Raw genomic sequence first — 22,166 nt, 5'->3', positions numbered from 1 at the left:
GCATGTTTGAATAATAAGAAGGCAGAACAGTTGAAACTGGAGCAGCAGCACGGCCAGGTGGACTGGGGACAGCAAAGGAGTCATCATGTCAGGTAATCCTGGGGCATGGTCCTAGGGCTCAGGTCCTCCGAGAGAGAGAAGGAGAGAATTAGAGAACGCACACTTAGATTCACACAGGACACCGAATAGGACAGGAGAAGTACTCCAGATATAACAAACTGACCCTAGCCCCCCGACACATAAACTACTGCAGCATAAATACTGGAGGCTGAGACAGGAGGGGTCAGGAGACACTGTGGACCCATCCGAGGACACCCCGGACAGGGCCAAACAGGAAGGATATAACCCACCCACTTTGCCAAAGCACAGCCCCCACACCACTAGAGGGATATCTTCAACCACCAACTTACCATCCTGAGACAGGGCCGAGTATAGCCCACAAAGATCTCCGCCATGGCACAACCCAAGGGGGGGCGCCAACCCAGACAGGATGACCACATCAGTGAATCAACCCACTCAGGTGACGCACCCCTTCCAGGGACGGCATGAGAGAGCCCCAGTAAGCCAGTGACTCAGCCCCTGTAATAGGGTTAGAGGCAGAGAATCCCAGTGGAAAGAGGGGAACCGGCCAGGCAGAGACAGCAAGGGCGGTTCGTTGCTCCAGAGCCTAGACCCAAACTGCTACAGACCTATATCTATCCTACCCTGTCTTTCTAAGGTCTTCGAAAGCCAGGTTAACAAACAGATTACCGACCATTTCGAATCCCACCGTACCTTCTCCGCTATGCAATCTGGTTTCAGAGCTGGTCATGGGTGCACCTCAGCCACGCTCAAGGTCCTAAACGACATCATAACCGCCATCGATAAGAGACATTACTGCGCAGCCGTATTCATCGACTTGGCCAAGGCTTTTGACTCTGTCAATCACCACATTCTTATTGGCAGACTCGACAGCCTTGTTTTCTCAAATGATTGCCTCGCCTGGTTTACCAACTCCTTCTCTGATCGAGTTCAGTGTGTCAAACCGGAGGGCCTGTTGTCCGGACCTCTGGCAGTCTCTTTGGGGTGCCACAGGGTTCAATTCTCGAGCTGACTCTCTTCTCTGTATACATCAATGATGCCGCTCTTGCTGCTGGTGATTCTCTGATCCACCTCTACACAGACGACACCATTCTGTATACTTCTGGCCTCTCTTTGGACACTGTGTTAACTAACCTCCAGACGAGCTTCAATGCCATACAACTCTCCTTCCGTGGCCTCCAACTGCTCTTAAACGCAAGTAAAACTAAATGCATGCTATTGAATCGATCACTGCCCGCACCTGCTCGCCCATCCAGCATCACTACTCTGGACGGCTCTGACTTAAAATACGTGGACAACTACAAATACCTAGGTGTCTGGTTAGACTGTAAACTCTCCTTCCAGACTCACATTAAGCATCTCCAATCCTAAATTAAATCTAGAATCGGCTTCCTATATGGCAACAAAGCATCCTTCACTCATGCTGCCAAACATACCCTCGTAAAACTGACCATCCTATCGATCCTCGACTTCGGTGATGTTATCTATAAAATAGCCTCCAACACTCTACTCAACAAATTGGATGCAGTCTATCATAGTGCCATCCGTTTTGTCACCAAAGCCCCATACAGTACCCACCACCACGACCTGTACGCTCTCGTTGGTTGGCCCTCGCTTCATACTCGTCGCCAAACCCACTGGCTACAGGTTATCTACAAATCTCTGCCAAATCTCAGCTCACTGGTCACCATAGCAGCACCCACTTGTAGCACGCGCTCCAGCAGGTATATCTCACTGGTCACCCCCAAAGCCAATTCATCCTTTGTTCGTCTTTCCTTCCAGTTCTCTGCTGCCAATGACTGGAACAAACTGCAAAAATCTCTGAAGCTGGAGACTCATATCTGGCTTTAAGCACCAGCTGTCAGAGCAGCTCACAGATCACTGCACCTGTACATAGCCCAACTGTAAACAGCCCATCTATCTACCTACCTCATCCCCATACTGTATTTATTTATATATTTTGCTCCTTTGCACCCCAGTATCTCTACTTGCACATTCATCTTCTTAAGGCACATCTCTTTCTCAGTATTGACAGAGATAGGGCTGCATGTCAGAGTGAATAAGCAGGTGAGTGGACAGGGTGGGGGGGGGGGGCTTGAACACTTTCCTATTCCCATTATAGCCCAACATACACTCCTCTGACACATGACAACACAGCAATCATACTGTATACTGTATAAGCCATTTAGCCACATATAGGTTCTAGTCTCCCTGTCCCTACCTCTGAAAAACATCCCCACAGTATGATGCTGCCACCACCTTACTTCACCGTAGGGATGGTGTCAGGTTTCCTCAAGACGTGACACTTGGCTTTCAGCCAAAGAGTTAATTATTGGTTTCATCAGTCCAGAGAATCTTTGTTTCTCATGGTCTGAGAGTCCTTTAGATGCCTTTTAGTGATGAGTGGCTTCTGTCTGGTCACTGTACCATAAAGGCCTGATTGGTGGAGTGCTGCAGAGATGGTTGTCCTTCTGGAAGGTTCTCCCATCTCCAAAGAGGAACTCTGGAGCTCTGTCAGAGTGACCATCAGGTTCTTGGTCACCTCCCTGACGAAGGCCCTTCTTCCCCGATTGCTCAGTTTGGCCAGATGGCCAGCTCTAGGAAGAGTCTTGAAGGTTCCAAACTTATTCCATTAAAGAATGATGGAGGCCACTGTATTCTTAAGAACCTTCAATGCTGCAGAAATGTTTTGGTACCCTTCCCGGGATTTGGGTCTCGACACAATCCTGTCTTGGAGCTCTATGGACAATTCCTTTGTCCTCGTGGCTTGGTTTTTGCTCTGACATGCACTGTCAACTGTGGGACCTTATATAGACAGGTGTGTGCCTTTACAAATCATGTCCAACCAATTGATGTCACCACAGGTGTACTCCAATCAAGTAGTAGAAACATATCAAGGATGATTAATGGAAACAGGATGCGCCTGAGCTCAATTTTTAGTCTCATAGCAAAGGATCTGAATTCGTATGTGAATAAGTTATTTCAGTGTTTTTAATAAATTTACATTTGCAAAAATGTTTTCGCTTTGTCATTATGGGGTATTGTGTGTAGAAAAAAGTATTTAAATCAATTTTAGAAGGCTGTAACATAACAAAATGTGGATAAAGTCAAGGGTTCTGAACCCTTTCCAAATGCACTGTATCTAACATTCTAGTTCACATGATCTTCAAATCCAAGGTAATGAGGAAATATGCAGGCTTTTACTCCGCTATATATATTTGTGCTCCCTCTAAGTGTCTTGCACCATCACACTGTATTCTTGAAATAAAATGACTACAATCTTAGAAATAAAACATTGATTACAATATTGTGTTGTTGACCTTTGTTAAAATTAGTATCAGTATGTAGGATATCTGGTGGCAACCCCAAACATGTAATGTTATCACACACCCACACGATAACATCTTACAGAACACATACTATATTTTCTCAGTTTGGTAACATTTATTTATTTGTCACAAAACTACATTGATTACATTGCTGATTTCTACCATACACTGAGAGTGTATCTTGAAAAACTATTTCACTTATCTGTGATGCATGCTCTCTTTATTTTTTTAATCAATAATTTTCATGTAGTTTAATCTGTGATTAATAAAGGGTGTTAAGATACAGGAGGGTCCCTGGTGGCGTTACTTGTTGGGGTTGTGATCCACCCCGTCCTCATCCACCCAGATCTTTCCTGTTTCAGCTACCTTCACCCCTTTGTCGGCAGTGAGGATGTAGGACTTGGGGTGACCGTCATCATACTCTGCCAGGAGGTTGTCCAGACCATAAATTGGGCCTTCCTCAGGACATGATTGAGTATTGTCATTTTCTACTTGGAAGCCAGTGACATAGAGGCTCTGAGGGAGGTTGGTCGTCTTAACGGTGCCATCCAGGATGATAATGGAGTCCCCCTTGCTGAGATGACTTCCCTTGATGAGGTCACTGAGAGCCATCTCCTCTGACTTGTAGTAGAGACGCACTTTGCCGCCTGTAACGTTGGCAATGGTGATGCTGGGTACGACAGTTTTTGGGGGAGTTTTTGGTGAAGCTAGGAGAAAGAGAGAGAGTAAATGTGGTTGTCGGTATTAGGAGTTTGCTGAGAACACTGCTATGAGCAACAATAAACCATTGTTTATTTTTATGTATTTTTAGACTGGGGCTGGAACCGAGCTGTGAAATGTGTATGTATATGGACATGTAATTACTTTATGCTTTGAAATGTCTAATATCAATGTGTGTTATAATCCCATGTGGAATGGCCACATGGCATAACAATAAAATATGCATGTATTTATTTATTCATTCATATATAGATTCCCTCCTGTTGGATTGGGTTACATACCGGAATTACTGGTGGTGTTGGTCTGGTTGCCAATGGTAAAATTGCCTTTCATATCGCCTGATATTTTTTGGCCTGATATATTTTGGCCTGTTATGTGTTGACTTTTGTCAACACGGTTGTCATCATGGCTGTCATTATGGCTGTCATTGTGGCTGTCATTATGGCTGTCATTATGGCTGTAGGCATGTGAAGCAGCACCATCATGTGAAGTATTCCCTCCCATTGCTGCTACGATAGAGAGAGGAGAGAAAGAGGGTAATTAAGGCTTAAGTTGATTCAATTCAGTGGTGGAAAATGTAGCTAAGTGTCATACTTGAGTAAAAGTAAAGATACCTTAATAGAAAATGACTCAAGTAAAAGTCACCCAGTAAAATACTACTTGAGTAAAAGTATTTGGGTTTTAAACATACTTTTTTATTAAAAGTAAAAGTATGAATCATTTCAATTTCCTTATATTAAGTAAACCAAATGGCACCTTTTCTTATTTCCATTTACACATAGCCAGGGGCACACTCCAACATTTACACATAGCCAGGGGCACACTCCAACATTTACACATAGCCAGGGGCACACTCCAACATTTACACATAGCCAGGGGCACACTCCAACATTTACAAATAACCAGCATATGTTTAGTGAGTACACCAGATCAGAGGCAATAGGATGTTCTCTTGACAAGTGCATGAATTGGACAATTTTCCTGTCCTGCTAAGCATTCAAAATGTAACGAGTACTTTTGGGTGTCAGTGAAAATGTATGGAGTAAAATGTGCATTATTTTCTTTAGAAATGTAGTCAAGTAAAAGTTTACAAATAAGAGAAATAGTAGAGTACAGATACCACAAAAAAACGTCTTATGTAGTACTGTAAAGCATTTTTACTTAAGTACTTTACACCACTGACTAAATTAAATAATTTTCCTCATCCAAACTGTCCACATAAAGCACAGATCTCGAAAAGCAAAGTTTCACTGTGCAATTTGTCATGATTAGTCACCATTGCACTAAGTGGCATTGCATGTCTTCTGTGATGTCTTGGTTCCATCTGCCAATTTAATGTTTTTAAAAGAGACACGGGTTGGTGTCAATCAGAATTTATTTGAGAATGGTGAAGGTTCATGAAGTTGGCAGACCCAAAGTACTTATCACAAATGCCTACTTTGCTAAGTTCGCCATATTGTTCTCTGCTACTGTTTTTTAAATATATATTGGCATTAGGTGTTGTGTTCTTTCTACTACACAAACAGTAATAATCCTACTTGAAACGGAGGTAATGTTAACTTTAGTTTATCGATTCAAGCACAGAACATTCATGAGCAGGCGCAGTAGTCAATTAGTATCAATGCTCTAGGTTCCACAGTAACAACAAAGTAGTGCCTAGGATAAATTCTATATACCAGTATCACATTATATTACATGTAACAACTCCTCCCTTCCAGCTATCTTGTATTCCGTGAACATAAAAAGAGATATGCATGTAAATTCAACAACTATAACAATAACTAAAATAAGGCACTATTCAAATATTAAAACTAATAACACATAAAACTAGGTTGAGAACAAGTCAGTAGTTGTGGGACTCTGAGAAATGGTGGCTTCAACAGTCTCTTGAGGTGCAGTTTCATTACAGTGCCTATAATAATTATTCACACCCCTCTGACTATTTCCCATTTTTTTCAGTGTTACAAACAGGAACAAATCTGATTTAATAGTGATTGACTGATCTACACAAAATACCTTATTATGTCAAAGTGATAAAAAAATAAATAAACTGAAAACATTTAAAAACGAAACATCTTAGACAAATGTTACATAAGTGTTCAACCCCTTTGTTTTGGCAAGCTTAGTTCAGGGGAAACATTTACTTTAAAAAATCTAAAAATAAGTTGCATTGACTCACTGTGTCCAATACATTTTTTTAAGAACAACCCCATCTCTGTGCCTCATGTACCCCATACACACAACATGCGCCTCATTTACCCCATACACACAACATGCGCCTCATGTACCCCATACACACACCATGTGCCTCATGTACCCCATACACACAACATGCGCCTCATGTACCCCATACACACAACATATCTGTAAGGCCCCTTAGTCATCCTTGCTCAAGTAAGTCACTACACGCGCCTCAGAAATGGAGCTAGCGAAGCAGCTGCATCACCACCTTCTTACCAGAAAATGATCATGAGTCCCATTGGGTAATTTGTCATTTTCAATGATTAGTAATGTTTCCAGCTAGTCTGTATGAAAATAGACATGTCCATTTGATATATTACATAATAATTAACGGAGTGCATCTTACACCCCCTTCCCCGTTGCCTCAAGAATAATGATTTTGTTTCCCTCCGGTGCGCAACTGTTTTGGTTCACTGCAGTTACAACATTGTTCCACTAGCTACCACAACCACAAAGCTAAAATTGGCTATTTTGTACATTTTCATGAAAATAAAAATTAAGGTAAGGGTTAGGCATAAGGTTAGCAGTGTGGTTAAGGTTAGGGTTGGGGTTGGGGTTAGGGTAAGCTTTAAAATCAGATTTTAAGAAGAGAAATTGTTGAAATAGGCAGGGTTTATCACTTTGTGAATGCGGTAACTAGTGACGAAAGCAGTATTCGGTGTTTAAAATGAAAAGGCAACTGAAAAAAAAATGTTTATCTACTTTGTTGTGCTGTTACATTTGTATTGTTGTTTCATGTCCAATGTGTTGTTGCATATCATTTGAGTTGTGTGCACCGAAGCTCTGCTTTGCTGGTTAAGTAATATCGACCAAATATACAAATTCTACCCTCGTTGCACCAAATATGTATGCCGCTCATACAAGTAAGCATCACTCAGATACTCCCCCTAAATTCCCTTTCCCCTCCATGTCTCACTCACTTAATTGCGTTCTACCGCTCCCTCTACATGTACGTCCTGAGTATGCACACAAGCAACCTCCCATTATGCCTCCAGAAATTCATGCCTATAAAAACATATCTAACTGATGGGATACACAAGCTACATCCCATGCCAAATTAAGACAGTTTTATCACAAATTATAAATGTACTGGTTGATTGAAGTAAACAAATGTGTCAGTTTGTTATATCTGGAGTACTTCTCCTGTCTTATCAGGTGTCCTGTGTAAATTTAAGTATGCTCTCTCTAATTCTCTTTCTTTCTCTCTCTCGGAGGACCTGAGCCCTCAGGACTACTTGGCACGATGACTCTTTGCTGTCCCCAGTCCACCTGGCCGTGCTGCTACTCCAGTTTCAACTGTTCTGCCTGCAGCTATGGAATCCTGACCTGTTCAAAGGACGTGCTACCTGTCCCAGACCTATTATTTGACCATGCTGGTCATTTATGAACATTTGAAGATCTTGGCTATGTTCTGTTATAATCTCCACCCGGCACAGCCAGAAGAGGACTGGCCACCCCTCATAGCCTGGTTCCTGTCTAGGTTTCTTTCTAGATTTTGGCCTTTCTAGGGAGTTTTTCCTAGCCAACGTGCTTCAACACCTGTATTGCTTGCTGTTTGGGGTTTTAGGCTGGGTTTCTGTGCAGCACTTTGAGATATCAGCTGATGTATGAAGGGCTATATAAATAAATTTGATTTGACATTTGATTTGATTTGTTCCCACAACGAGCTGCAGTTTTGGAATAATTGTGTCCTGTATATTTTTTTGTATATTTTCCTCTTATGCTACTTGGCAACTGCTAGTGCCACGTAGGATCCAAGTTCTAGGATACAACCCCCCTAAACATAGCCAAGTTCCACACCGGTAATTTGCAACAACATTAGTTTGATAAAGAACATATTTTCATCAGAATCATTCAGCCCAGTCTACTTGTTATTTTCAACAAACAGATGTTGTGGCCGTAATTCATCACCATGCAGTGTTCAATGGGAATTGTCCATTTAGAAAATTCCAATGAACAGGCAGATTCAACTAAATCGGACGTCTGTGTATTGAAAAGAAGACAGATTTTGGTTTGTAACACTGAAAAAGTTGTTATTCAACTCTGCCAAATGAGCCTGTTTCAAATTATCACTATTTCAGAGTAACTGTTCCAGGCAGGAGATGCGCATGTCTTCACACTGCCAACTTTTTATTTGGAAATATTTTCTATTATATATATTTTTTCTTGATATATCTGACCTGTGCAAGGAACAAAGGACTATAAAATCCTGGTGTGTAACGTCGTTCATTATTGGAATGTCCACTCGGATATTTACAGCCATTTTTGATCATTTAAATGAATAGGCTACCCATTAATTCATGAAGAATATAACTTATAAATGCATACATGGGTCTTCCACTCAGTGTTGAAAAGCAACCTAACATAGGCAATAACATCATTACACTAAAACATATATTTGTAGACATTTGATTCATTAAGAGACGTAGCATCCAAAAATAAGACAAATCTAACAAATGATCAGATTAACAAAACAAGGCTATGCCATTGCAGTGGAGGCTGCTCTAGATACTGAGATCATATTATTTGGTATCATATTGATACAAGACTGACAGCGTCCCCTATTTCTGAGTATCTTGCTGAGGGGAGAACGCTTATAAAAGTGGAGGGAACGGCACAAATGGAATGGCATCAATCACCTGGAACTCATGTATTAGATGTATTCGATACCATTCCACTGATTCCGTTTCAGTTGTTACCACCAGCCCATTCTCCCCAGTTAAGGTGCCACCAACCTCCTGTGCCACCAACCTACAGCCCAAGTCTTCTACAGTTAAGCGCCTGCTCCATGATATAATATATAATATCATATTTTCAGATTATGGTTTCAAATGGCACTTTTAATTGACTGAATATATATGGGTCAATTTAGCAATTAGGATTTATCTGTAATGGTTCTAACGAATTAGGCATTGTTTTTGCGAACTGTTGGCATACAGGCCTAGATACATTCTCACATATTGTTTTATGTCCTTGTGTTCTAAAAATATATATATTTTTTCATTTAAGGACTGGAGTTCAATTTCATTTGTGTCAGAACCTATGAACAAATAGTTGTGTTCTGTTCATAAATATGGATTCCTCCTGTGAAGAAACAGCGTAGAATTGCACGATTTTAAACAATCGTGATTTTAAAACCTAAACCTAAAGCATATATTTTAAATGATGTATTTACCTGTGTCTGTGTGTTCTTCCCCGGTGCGGTGGCGCGCTTGAAGATTGTAGTAATCAGGTGTTCTAGTGCAGAGTGGAGAGATGGCTCTGCTTTTATAGGGTAACGCTGACAGAGAGAGGGAGGGTGAGAAGTTCTCAGCCCAATCCATTCCAGGTAAATGTTTACATTCCAGAGAACTGAAGAGGATGACTCAGTTCCAGAGAAGCTACGTGGGGGTCACAAGAGCAATATATTTGTCAGGCGCTAAAACGTATTAGATCTCAAAGGGCCATATCTTTAACTACACCCTTACAGGTAAAATCACTGACAGTGTTTGTGCAGTGGTTCGTTCTCCTGTTTGCATTGGCAGCCGAAGAGGCAGCGGGGTCAGTGGTAGGTGCCACTGTGCTGATGGCTGTGATGAGGTTGGAGCTCTGGCTGAAGGCTTTGCCACACACCTGGCATACATTGGGCATCTCACCTGGGGTGGGAAAGCAGAGGTAAAGTTCACTATTTTATAAGTTCAAGGGGCAGTGCGGTTGTTAGGGTGCTAAATATCCACATTGACGATGGCCGTATTTTCCACATGTATGTACAATAAGCCCATTCTCTGTCTCTCCCACTCTGTCTCTCCCACTCTGTCTCTCCCACTCTGTCTCTCCCACTCTGTCTTTCCTTTCCAGCTCTGATCTGTCCTCACCCCATTCCGTTGTCTACCAAGCCGTCATATCGGCTTAGTCCAACAGGGACTCTTCATTGCATTGTGTTAGTAACCAATAACCAACTGTTTGTGTGTTTATGTAATTCTGTGTGATTATTTAGTTAGTTAGTAAATAAATAATTAAGCCAATTTGTATATGGCTGATTCATCATTTATGCCAGGGTTCGTGCAGATATCTAAGGATTTTGCGACATTCAGAATGAGACTGATAGAAGGTAAACAATTCATTAATGACTGAAATGTAAGAGATATTTATATCTTTAAGAGTTCATTCGGAAAACGGTAACTCGTTAAATAAACTTTTCCGTGGTGTCCTGAGATTGCAAATGAGTTCATTGTTACAGGATTAATTTAATCATCGTAATAATTAAACATAGTTCATCGATTTGATAAAACAATCATCATCACATTAATGATAGCCAAGACACGACATGTTAGCAAGTTATTGATTTCTAAACCTACATACACACTATATATACAAAACTATGTGGTCACTCCTTCCAATTAGAGGATTTAGCTATTTCAGCCACACCCGTTGCTGACAGGTGTATAAAAAAGAGCACACCTCCATGCAGTCTCCATAGACAAACATGGGCAGTCGAATAACCTTACTGAAGAGCTCAGTGACTTTCAACGTGGCACCATCGTAGGATGCCACTTTTACAACAAGTTCGTTTGTCCAATTTCTGCCCCTGTCCCGGTCAACTAAATCAAATCAAACTTTATTTGTCACATATGCCTAATAGAACAAGTGTATACCTTACCGTGAAATGCTTACTTACAAGCCCGTTTAACCAACAGTGCAGTTCAAGAAGAGTTAAGAAAATATTTTCCAAATAAACTAAATGATACGGAGACATGTTTTTTGGATTCCAACCAAATGTAAATCAAAAATAAGTTGACCTGACATATTTTCCCAGTAGGTAGTAATAGCTAGTGATAGTGATGCACAAGCTAGGCCTATTTGAAACATTGGCATCGACTGACAGCATTTACCTGCCAGATTCAGAAGCTCGAAAACCCCATTGGACTTTTGTCTAAAGTTTAGAAGAAAAAATGAAACATATTTTTGTTTTTCAGTCAAAGACAATCGTTTCAATATTGGTTACATTTTTTTTTCAGTTCACTAAATTGTTTTCAAATTTGAATTTGAATTTTAGTTTAAATTTTCCTTTACTATAATAACCTTGGAATGGTATGGCCTTAAGGAAAATTAATAACACATTTCGACTGTGACCTTGACAAAGACCCGATCTCTATTCCCATAGAATACATGTTGACTCACCTGTATGAATGATGTGTTTCTTCATGTACAGTGCCTTGCGAAAGTATTCGGCCCCTTTGAACTTTGCGACCTTTTGCCACATTTCAGGCTTCAAACATAAAGATATAAAACTGTATTTTTTTGTGAAGAATCAACAACAAGTGGGACACAATCATGAAGTGGAACGACATTTATTAGATATTTCAAACTTTTTTAACAAATTAAAAACTGAAAAATTGGGCGTGCAAAATTATTCAGCCCCCTTAAGTTCATACTTTGTAGCGCCACCTTTTGCTACGCTTACAGTTGTAAGTCGCTTGGGGTATGTCTCTATCAGTTTTGCACATTGAGAGACTGAAATTTTTTCCCATTCCTCCTTGCAAAACAGCTCGAGCTCAGTGAGGTTGGATGGAGAGCATTTGTGAACAGCAGTTTTCAGTTCTTTCCACAGATTCTCGATTGGATTCAGGTCTGGACTTTGACTTGGCCATTCTAACACCTGGATATGTTTATTTTTGAACCATTCCATTGTAGATTTTGCTTTATGTTTTGGATCATTGTCTTGTTGGAAGACAAATCTCCGTCCCAGTCTCAGGTCTTTTGCAGACTCCATCAGGTTTTCTTCCAGAATGGTCCTGTATTTGGCTCCATCCATCTTCCCATCAATTTTAACCATCTTCCCTGTCCCTGCTGAAGAAAAGCAGGCCAAAACCATGATGCTGCCACCACCATGTTTGACAGTGGGGATGGTGTGTTGCTGTGTTGCTTTTACGCCAAATATAACGTTTTGCATTGTTGCCAAAAAGTTCAATTTTGGTTTCATCTGACCAGAGCACCTTCTTCCACATGTTTGGTGTGTCTCCCAGGTGGCTTGTGGCAAACTTTAAACAATACTTTTTATGGATATATTTAAGAAATGGCTTTCTTCTTGCCACTCTTCCATAAAGGCCAGATTTGTGCAATATACGACTGATTGTTGTCCTATGGACAGAGTCTCCCACCTCAGCTGTAGATCTCTGCAGTTCATCCAGAGTGATCATGGGCCTCTTGGCTGCATCTCTGATCAGTCTTCTCCTTGTATGAGCTGAAAGTTTAGAGGGACGGCCAGGTCTTGGTAGATTTGCAGTGGTCTGATACTCCTTCCATTTCAATATTATCGCTTGCACAGTGCTCCTTGGGATGTTTAAAGCTTGGGAAATCTTTTTGTATCCAAATCCGGCTTTAAACTTCTTCACAACAGTATCTCGGACCTGCCTGGTGTGTTCCTTGTTCTTCATGATGCTCTCTGCGCTTTTAACGGACCTCTGAGACTATCACAGTGCAGGTGCATTTATACGGAGACTTGAATACACACAGGTGGATTGTATTTATCATCATTAGTCATTTAGGTCAACATTGGATCATTCAGAGATCCTCACTGAACTTCTTGAGAGAGTTTGCTGCACTGAAAGTAAAGGGGCTGAATAATTTTGCACGACCAATTTTTCAGTTTTTGATTTGTTAAAAAAGTTTGAAATATCCAATAAATGTCGTTCCACTTCATGATTGTGTCCCACTTGTTGTTGATTCTTCACAAAAAAATACAGTTTTATATCTTTATGTTTGAAGCCTGAAATGTGGCAAAAGGTCGCAAAGTTCAAGGGGGCCGAATACTTTCGCAAGGCACTGTATATCCAAGATGGCATAGCAGTTCAGACGTCTTTTGTCCTCGTCTTGTCGTGTCCCGTATATATATGTTTACAACTTTTTTCACATACATTTTTAAAAGTTTTCCATCAACTCATCTTCAAAACACTCTCCTGCAACCCGCCTCACCAATTTATATTTATAAAAAGTATTATTTACCTCAAATCTGTAATCCTCCAAGAAGCTAGCCAGAAACTCCAAGAAGCTAGCCAGAAACTAGCCAGAAGCTAGCCAGAAGCTAGCCAGGAGCTAGCGCAGAAGCTAATCCAGAAGCTAGTTCAGAAGCTAGTTAGCTTCTTTACTGGCAAATCGTTAGTATTCAGCTAACCACGGTTTGTGGTCATCAGCTATCCTTTAGCTCGAAAATCTATCGCCAGTTTTGTACGGCGCAGCACGGCTCGGAACGGAACATACCGGACCAATTTTTCTTTCCATGTCCCTGGATTTCAACCGCTAACTCTGGACATTCATACCTGGATCTCACAGCTAGCTAGCTGCTATCCGGCTTTCGTCGATTCCGGAGCAAACATCAATTATTCCGGAGCTAGCCAGCTCCGTCAATCACTCCTGAGTTCCATCAATCACTCCTGGGCTGCAGTCACCTATCCGGACCCGTTTTACTGCCTACGCGGAGCCCCACCGGGCCTTCACAACTGACTGCCGACGTTATCTACCCGAAGGAGTTATCCGGCTGGCTCCTCCGTCGCGACGTTACCTGAACGCCCATCTGCGGCCTGCTAACCATTAGCTGTCTTATCGGCTGCTATCTGAATAGACAATCGGACAATTTATTTATTTATTTTTATTATTATTATGTTTTCTTCTTGGGCCTCTATAACTATATCTATTGTTTTTATTTTTGTTGTGTGATTTGGATTAATCCCATCTACCACACGGAACCCCACTAATCTACTGACGGAACGCAAGAGGTGGCTAATAACAGACCTCCATCCTATGCTAGCTTGCTACCGATGGCCGGGCTAGCTGTCTAAATCGCCGTGACCCCCAACCAACCTCTCCACTCACCGGACCCTTTTGATCACTCGACTAAGCATGCCTCTCCTTAATGTCAATATGCCTTGTCCATTCCTGTTCTGGTTAGTGTTTATTGGCTTATTTCACTGTAGAGCCTCTAGTCCTGCTCACTATACCTTATCCAACCTATTAGTTCCACCACCCACACATGCAATGACATCTCCTGGTTTCAATGATGTTTCTAGAGACAATATCTCTCTCTTCATCACTCAATACCTAGGTTTACCTCCACTGTATTCATATTCTACCATACCTTTGTCTGTACATTATACCTTGATGCTATTTTATCGCCCCCAGAAACCTCCTTTTACTCTCTGTTCCAGACGTTCTAGACGACCAATTCTTATTGCTTTTAGCCGCACCCTTATTCTACTCCTCCTATGTTCCTCTGGCGATGTAGAGGTGAATCCAGGCCCTGCGGTGCCTAGCTCCACTCCTATTCCCCAGGCGCCCTCTTTTGACGACTTCTGTAACCGTAATAGCCTCCTCCCTAAGTTTGTTCTATTCACTGCTTTAGCACACTCTGCCAACCCGGATGTTCTAGCTGTGTCTGAATCCTGGCTTAGGAAGACCACCAAAAATTCTGAAATTTTAATTCCAAACTACAACATTTTCAGACAAGATAGAACTGCCAAAGGGGGCGGTGTTGCAATCTACTGCAAAGATAGCCTGCAGAGTTCTGTCCTCCTATCCAGGTCTGTACCCAAACAATTTGAACTTCTACTTTAAAAAATCCACCTCTCTAAAAACAAGTCTCTCACTGTTGCCGCCTGCTATAGACCACCCTCTGCCCCCAGCTGTGCTCTGGACACCATATGTGAACTGATTGCCCCCCATCTATCTTCAGAGCTCGTGCTGCTAGGCGACCTAAACTGGAACATGCTTAACACCCCAGCCATCCTACAATCTAAACTTGATGCCCTCAATCTCACACAAATTATCAATGAACCTACCATGTACCTCCCCAAAGCCTTAAACACGGGCACCCTCATAGATATCATCCTAACCAACTTGCCCTCTAAATACACCTCTGCTGTCTTCAACCAAGATCTCAGCGATCACTGCCTCATTGCCTGCATCCGTAATGGGTCAGCGGTCAAACGACCTCCACTCATCACTGTAAAACGCTCCCTGAAACACTTCAGCGAGCAGGCCTTTCTAATCGACCTGGCCGGGGTATCCTGGAAGGATATTGATCTCATCCCGTCAGTAGAGGATGCCTGGATATTCTTTAAAAATGCCTTCCTAACCATCTTAAATAAACATGCCCCATTCAAAAATGTAGAACCAGGAACAGATATAGCCCTTGGTTCTCCCCAGACCTGTCTGCTAATGTCTCTCTCTACCACTCTCTTTTGATGACTTCTGTAACCGTAATAGCCTTGGTTTCATGCATGTTAACATTAGAAGCCTCCTCCCCAAGTTGGTTTTATTCACTGCTTGAGCACACTCTGCCAACCCGGATGTCCTATCAGTGTCTGAATCCTGGCTTAGGAAGACCACCAAAAACTCTGAAAATCTCCATCCCCAACTACAACATTTTCAGACAAGATAGAACGACCAAAGAGGGCGGTGTTGCAATCTACTGCAGAGATAGCCTGCAGAGTTCTGTCTTACTATCCAGGTCTGTGCCCAAACAATTAGAACTTCTACTTTTAAAAATCCACCTTTCTAAAAACAAGTCTCTCACTGTTGCCGTCTGCTATAGACCACCCTCTGCCACCAGCTGTGCTCTGGACACCATATGTGGACAGATTGCCCCCCATCTATCTTCAGAGCTCGTGCTGCTAGGTGACCTAAACTGGGACATGCTTAACACCCCAGACATCCTACAATCTATGCTTGATGCCCTCAATCTCACACAAATGATCAATGAACCTACCAGGTACCACCCCAAAGCCGTAAACATGGGTACCCTCATAGATATCATCCTAACCAACTTGCCCTCTAAATACACCTCTGCTGTTTTCAACCAAGATCTCAGAGATCACTGCCTCATTGCCTGCATCCGTAATGGGTCAGTGGTCAAACGACCACCCCTCATCACTGTCAAACGCTCCCTGAAACACTCCTAATCGACCTGGCCCGGGTATCCTGGAAGGATATTGACCTCATCCCGTCAGTAGAGGATGCCTGGTTAATTTTTAAAATGGCTTCCTCACCATCTTAAATAAGCATGCCCCATTCAAGAAATCTAGAACCAGGAACAGATATAGCCCTTGGTTCTCTCCAGACCTGACTGCCCTTAACCAACACAAAAACATCCTATGGTGTTCTGCATTAGCATCGAACAGCCCCCGTGATATGCAACTTTTCAGGGAAGTTAGAAACCAATATACACAGGCAGTTAGAAAAGCCAAGAATAGCTTTTTTAAGCAGAAATTTGCATCCTGCAACACAAATTCAAAAAAGTTCTGGGACACTGTAAACTCCATGGAGAATAAGAACACCTCCTCCCAGCTGCCCACTGCACTGAAGATGGGAAACTCTGTCACCACCGATAAATCCACTATAATTGAGAATTTCAATAAGCATTTTCCTACGGCTGGCAATGCTTTCCACCTGGCTACCCCTACCCCGGTCAACAGCACTGCACTCCCCACAGCAACTCGCCCAAGCCTTTCCCATTTCTCCTTCTCCCAAATCCAGTCAGCTGATGTTCTGAAAGAGCTGCAAAATCTGGACCCCTACAAATTAGCCAGGCTAGACAATCCCTTTCTTACCCTTTCTTTCTAAAACTATCTGCAGAAATTGTTGCAACCCCTATTACTAGCCTGTTCAACCTATCTTTCGTGTCGTCTGAGATTCCGAAAGATTGGAAAGCTGCCACCGTCATCCCCCTCCTGAAAGGGGGTGACACTCTAGACCCAAACTGCTACATACCTATATCTATCCTACCATGTCTTTCTAAGGTCTTTGAAAGCCAAGTTAAACAGATTACCGACCATTTTGAGTCCCACCGTACCTTCTCTGCTATATGCAATCTGGTTTCAGAGCTGGTCATGGGTGCACCTCAGCCACGCTCAAGGTCCTAAACGACATCATATCCGCCATCGATAAGAGACATTACTGTGCAGCCGTATTCATTGACCTGGCCAAGGCCTTCGACTCTGTCAATCACCACATCCTCATCGGCAGACTCGATAGCCTTGGTTTCTCAAATGATTGCCTCGACCTGGTTCAACAACTACTTCTCTGATAGAGTTCAGTGTGTCAAATCGGAGGGCCTGTTGTCCGGGCCTCTGGCAGTCTCTATGGGGGTGCCACACGGTTCAAATCTTGGGCCGACCCTCTTCTCTTTACACATCAATCAATGATGTCGCTCTTGCTGCTGGTGAGTCTCTGATCTACCTCTACGCAGATGACACCATTCTGTATGCTTCTGGCCCTTCTTTGGACAGTGTATTAACAACCCTCCAGACGAGCTTCAATGCCATACAGCTCTCCTTCCGTGGCCTCCAACTGCTCTTAAATACAAGTAAAACTAAATGCATGCTTTTCAACCGATCACTGCCTGCACCTGCCCACCCGTCCAGAATCACTACTCTGGACGGTTCTGACTTAGAATATGTGGACAACTACAAATATCTAGGTGTCTGGTTAGACTGTAAACTCTCCTTCCAGACTCACATCAAACATCTCCAATCCAAAGTTAAATCTAGAATTGGCTTCCTATTTCGCAAACAAAGCATCCTTCACTCATGCTGCCAAACATACCCTCGTAAAACTGACCATTCTACCGATCCTCGACTTCGGCAAATTCATTTACAAAACAGCCTCCAACTCTCTACTCAATAAATTGGATGCAGTCTATCACAGTGCCATCCGTTTCGTCACCAAAGCCCCATATACTACCCACCACTGCGACATGTACGCTCTCGTTGGCTGGCCCTCGCTTCATACTCGTCGCCAAACCCACTGGCTCCAGGTCATCTACAAGACCCTGCTAGGTAAAGTTCCCCCTTATCTCAGCTCGTTGGTCACCATAGCAGCACCCACCTGTAGCACGCACTCCAGAAGGTATATCTCTCTGGTCACCCCCAAAACCAATTCCTCCTTTGGCCGCCTCTCCTTCCAGTTCTCTGCTGCCAATGACTGGAATGAACTACACAAATCTTTGAAACTGGAAACACTTATCTCCCTCACTAGCTTTAAGAACCAGCTGTCAGAGCAGCTCACAGATTACTGCACCTGTACATAGCCCATCTATAATTTAGCCCAAACAACTACCTCTCCCCCTCTATTATTTATTTATTTTTTTGCTCCTTTGCACCCCATTATTTCTATTACTATTTTGCACATTCTTCCAGTGTTTTACTTTCTGTATTGTATTTACTTCGCCACCATGGCCTTTTTTTTGCCTTTACCTCCCTTATCTCATTTGCTCATTTGCTCACATTGTATATAGACTTATTTTTCTATTGTATTATTGACTTTATGTTTGTTTTACTCCATGTGTAACTCTGTGTTGTTGTATGTGTCGAATGGCTTTGCTTTATCTTGGCCAGGTCGCAATTGTAAATGAGAACTTGTTCTCAACTTGCCTACCTGGTTAAATAAAAAAATATAAAAAACTCTGGTAATGCCAATACAGAATACTATCAAATGCATCTCAAAGGTGCCCACTGGTGGTCAAGCTAGAAATAATTTGCAGTAACAGAAAAAATGGCTGACGCAAGGTGTGCCGCAGTATGACACAACTTTTAAAAGGAGGAACCACTGTATATCTTACAAAGTGAAGGTGATCATAGAGGCAGAGACCCTGACTCCCACACCCATACTCCAGTGCTGCTGAGGTCTGCCAGGGACCAGCAAGAGGAGCAGTGCACACATGACACACCACACAGATGCATACAACACAGAGAAACACATTCAGTGCAATAAATACATTTAAAATGTGAGTAATCAGACAGTATTTTGAGGTTAGAGGGTGTTGTTGACAAATATCCCAAAGAGTCGACAATCCATAAACGCCCACAATCCATAAGAGCAGACAATCTCGACATCTTTGCCTGCAATCAGTCTTCACTTGAGGTCCTTGTAGGGAACTTAAAACACTTTAACAAAATGTTGGTGAGTTCATTTGATGCTGGGAAAAACTAATATCAGTAATTATTGTTTCCACAGTGGGACAGTGACATGTCTCCCTCCTACTCCTATCACAAAAGCCCGCTGGTAGGAAGAAAACACAGAAGATCAGCACAGCTCAGGCCATTGACCATCTGGTTGTATTTCACAAGGTATGTGGCAGATGTCAACTTCTATTGAGCTCAGTATGTGAATCAAATTCCAACAAAGCAGTTGAACAAGGCAATCATTCTCTACAATGTTTTGTATGCATATGTGTCAAATTGTAGATGAAACCCCTTGTCCTAACAATGATATTGATCTGTTAGGAACTTTCTTTACCTCAGCATAAGTGTTAAATGTAATTAATAAATTGTTGGTATTTTTCTTCAGAGTTGTAGGAGCCTGGATAACTACCTGGAGACAGAGTGAAGATGGCAGACATATCTACTCACCCCTGGAACCAGCAAGCAGGCCATCAACAACTTAGAGCTAAGTTTATGATTTGTAGATCTTTGCATGATGCGGTAAGCACATTGATTAAGCACCTTAAGCTTTTGCATGGCTTGTCTGATATGTTTGGTATGTGCTCAAGATGGATGTCCGTTGCAATTCAAAAGTTTTACAGGTTTTAGAAAGCACTTGATAAAAAAAACATGAGACGGATTTTCCAGTTTTATCAAGTAATGATGGCAACATACCAACAACTCAATCTGATAATGTGATTGAAGAGACGTCACAAGAGGGTGACATTGATTCAGACCCAGATTTGTCAAATCATCCTGCAACGTATCATATCTCAAAAGACCGGCCTAAAGAAATGTGTGCATCTATTATTGCTAAGTTACAGAGCAGTGGTGTTGCTAACAATGTTGTACGATCTGTTGTTGAAAGCACGGAAGATTATGTGAATGAACTTCACACAAGTCTCAGGGAACAAGTATTGAGTGTGGTCCCTCCTAACAATCCCAGTAGAAGATCAGTAGAATAAGTATTCAACAATGTACATAATCCTTTATACATACAGATGCTAAATGGAGAAAGTATTTCAATGAAAAATGGGGGGGGGGGGTTGTCGAACCTGTGGAAGTGCATTTAGGAGTGAGATATGATTCAAAGAGAAACAAAGTATCTGGAATGAATGAACTGGTACCAGTGAACGACACTTTCATCTACATACTATTCAAGAATTTAGAGTTTATTTTCAAGAATGAGGATGACAACATTCAGTCGTCTTTTCTTAGTGGCATGTTTCAGGAGTTTTTTGTTATGGAAAGTTCGACCGAAACCATCCATTATATTCAAAGTCTGAAAATGCCCTGCAAATTCAAGTTTATTTTGATGACTTTGAAACTGCAAACCCATTGGGGTCTAAACATGTCATTCATAAACTTGGATGTCTATATTTCACTCTGTCATTTTGCTGCCACGCCAGAATTAATCTCTAATGAATATACATCTCATTACATTGTTTCACTCTCAAGATGGGAAGAAGTATGGCATTGACAGAATACTAAAATCCATTTGTTGAAGATGTAAAAGTATTGGAATAGAGTGGAATGAAAGTGTTGTTCACTGATCAACCTATCTATGGTACCATTGCACAGATTACAGGTATCCATTTAGGTCTAAATGGCATTCTTGGTTATATGGAATCTTTCAGTGCCAACTACTGCTGCAGGATGTGCCTTACTGTCAAGGCCACAGCTCCGACAGTATTCAGTGAGAATGACCCACGGGTGACTTTTCGCAACCAAAACATTTTTATTTTATTTTTTATTTTATTTCACCTTTATTTAACCAGGTAGGCTAGTTGAGAACAAGTTCTCATTTGCAACTGCGACCTGGCCAAGATAAAGCATAGCAGTGTGAACAGACAACACAGAGTTACACATGGAGTAAACAATTAACAAGTCAATAACACAGTAGAAAAAAAGAGAGTCTATATACATTGTGTGCAAAAGGCATAAGGAGGTAGGCGAATAATTACAATTTTGCAGATTAACACTGGAGTGATAAATGATCAGATGGTCATGTACAGGTAGAGATATTGGTGTGCAAAAGAGCAGAAAAGTAAATCAATAAAAACAGTATGAGGATGAGGTAGGTAAAATTGGATGGGCTATTTACCGATAGACTATGTACAGCTGCAGCGATCGGTTAGCTGCTCAGATTGCAGATGTTTGAAGTTGGTGAGGGAGATAAAAGTCTCCAACTTCAGCGATTTTTGCAATTTGTTCCAGTCACAGGCAGCAGAGAACTGGAACGAAAGGCGGCCAAATGAGGTGTTGGCTTTAGGGATGATCAGTGAGATACACCTGCTGGAGCGCGTGCTATGGGTGGGTGTTGCCATCGTGACCAGTGAACTGAGATAAGGCGGAGCTTTACCTAGCATGGACTTGTAGATGACCTGGAGCCAGTGGATCTGGCGACGAATATGTAGCGAGGGCCAGCTGACTAGAGCATACAGGTCGCAGTGGTGGGTGGTATAAGGTGCTTTAGTAACAAAACGGATGGCACTGTGATAAACTGCATCAAGTTTGCTAGGTAGAGTGTTGGAATCTATTTTGTAGATGACATCGCCGAAGTCGAGGATCGGTAGGATAGTCAGTTTTACTAGGGTAAGTTTGGCGGCGTGAGTGAAGGAGGCTTTGTTGCAGAATAGAAAGCCGACTCTAGATTTGATTTTAGATTGGAGATGTTTGATATGAGTCTGGAAGGAGAATGAGCATTGCAGCCATCTTGCTCAGAATGTAGGTGACAGTTCTTGTTACTGAATCAAACACAACAGTGTACTCAATTCCTTGACATACTTCAATGTATCAGATAACTTTGTGTTGGACATAATGCATGACATTTTAGGACAGT

At 42.0% G+C, this 22,166-nt stretch overlaps 1 protein-coding gene across 2 annotated transcripts; it reads right to left on the bottom strand.

Moving 5' to 3' along the window:
* Nucleotides 1-3,571: 3,571 nt before the first annotated feature.
* Nucleotides 3,572-9,709, bottom strand: LOC121846903. 2 transcript variants are annotated; one of them, XM_042325573.1, is made up of 3 exons: nt 9,547-9,709; nt 4,412-4,639; nt 3,572-4,117 (listed from the first exon to the last, which is right to left on the bottom strand). In XM_042325573.1, the coding sequence occupies exons 1-3, from the start codon at nt 9,692-9,694 to the stop codon at nt 3,714-3,716; spliced, it is 780 nt and encodes a 259-aa protein (XP_042181507.1). In that variant the 5' UTR covers nt 9,695-9,709; the 3' UTR covers nt 3,572-3,713. The 2 variants fall into 2 exon arrangements, with proteins under 2 accessions (XP_042181507.1, XP_042181508.1); XM_042325574.1 differs by having other exon boundaries at nt 4,412-4,636.
* Nucleotides 9,710-22,166: the final 12,457 nt, after the last annotated feature.

Source organism: Oncorhynchus tshawytscha, linkage group LG08 (genome assembly GCF_018296145.1).
Source record: "Oncorhynchus tshawytscha isolate Ot180627B linkage group LG08, Otsh_v2.0, whole genome shotgun sequence".
NCBI lineage: Eukaryota > Metazoa > Chordata > Actinopteri > Salmoniformes > Salmonidae > Oncorhynchus > Oncorhynchus tshawytscha.
The sequence above is the reverse complement of the archived record's forward strand: the minus strand, read 5'-3'. Positions and strand labels throughout refer to the sequence as shown.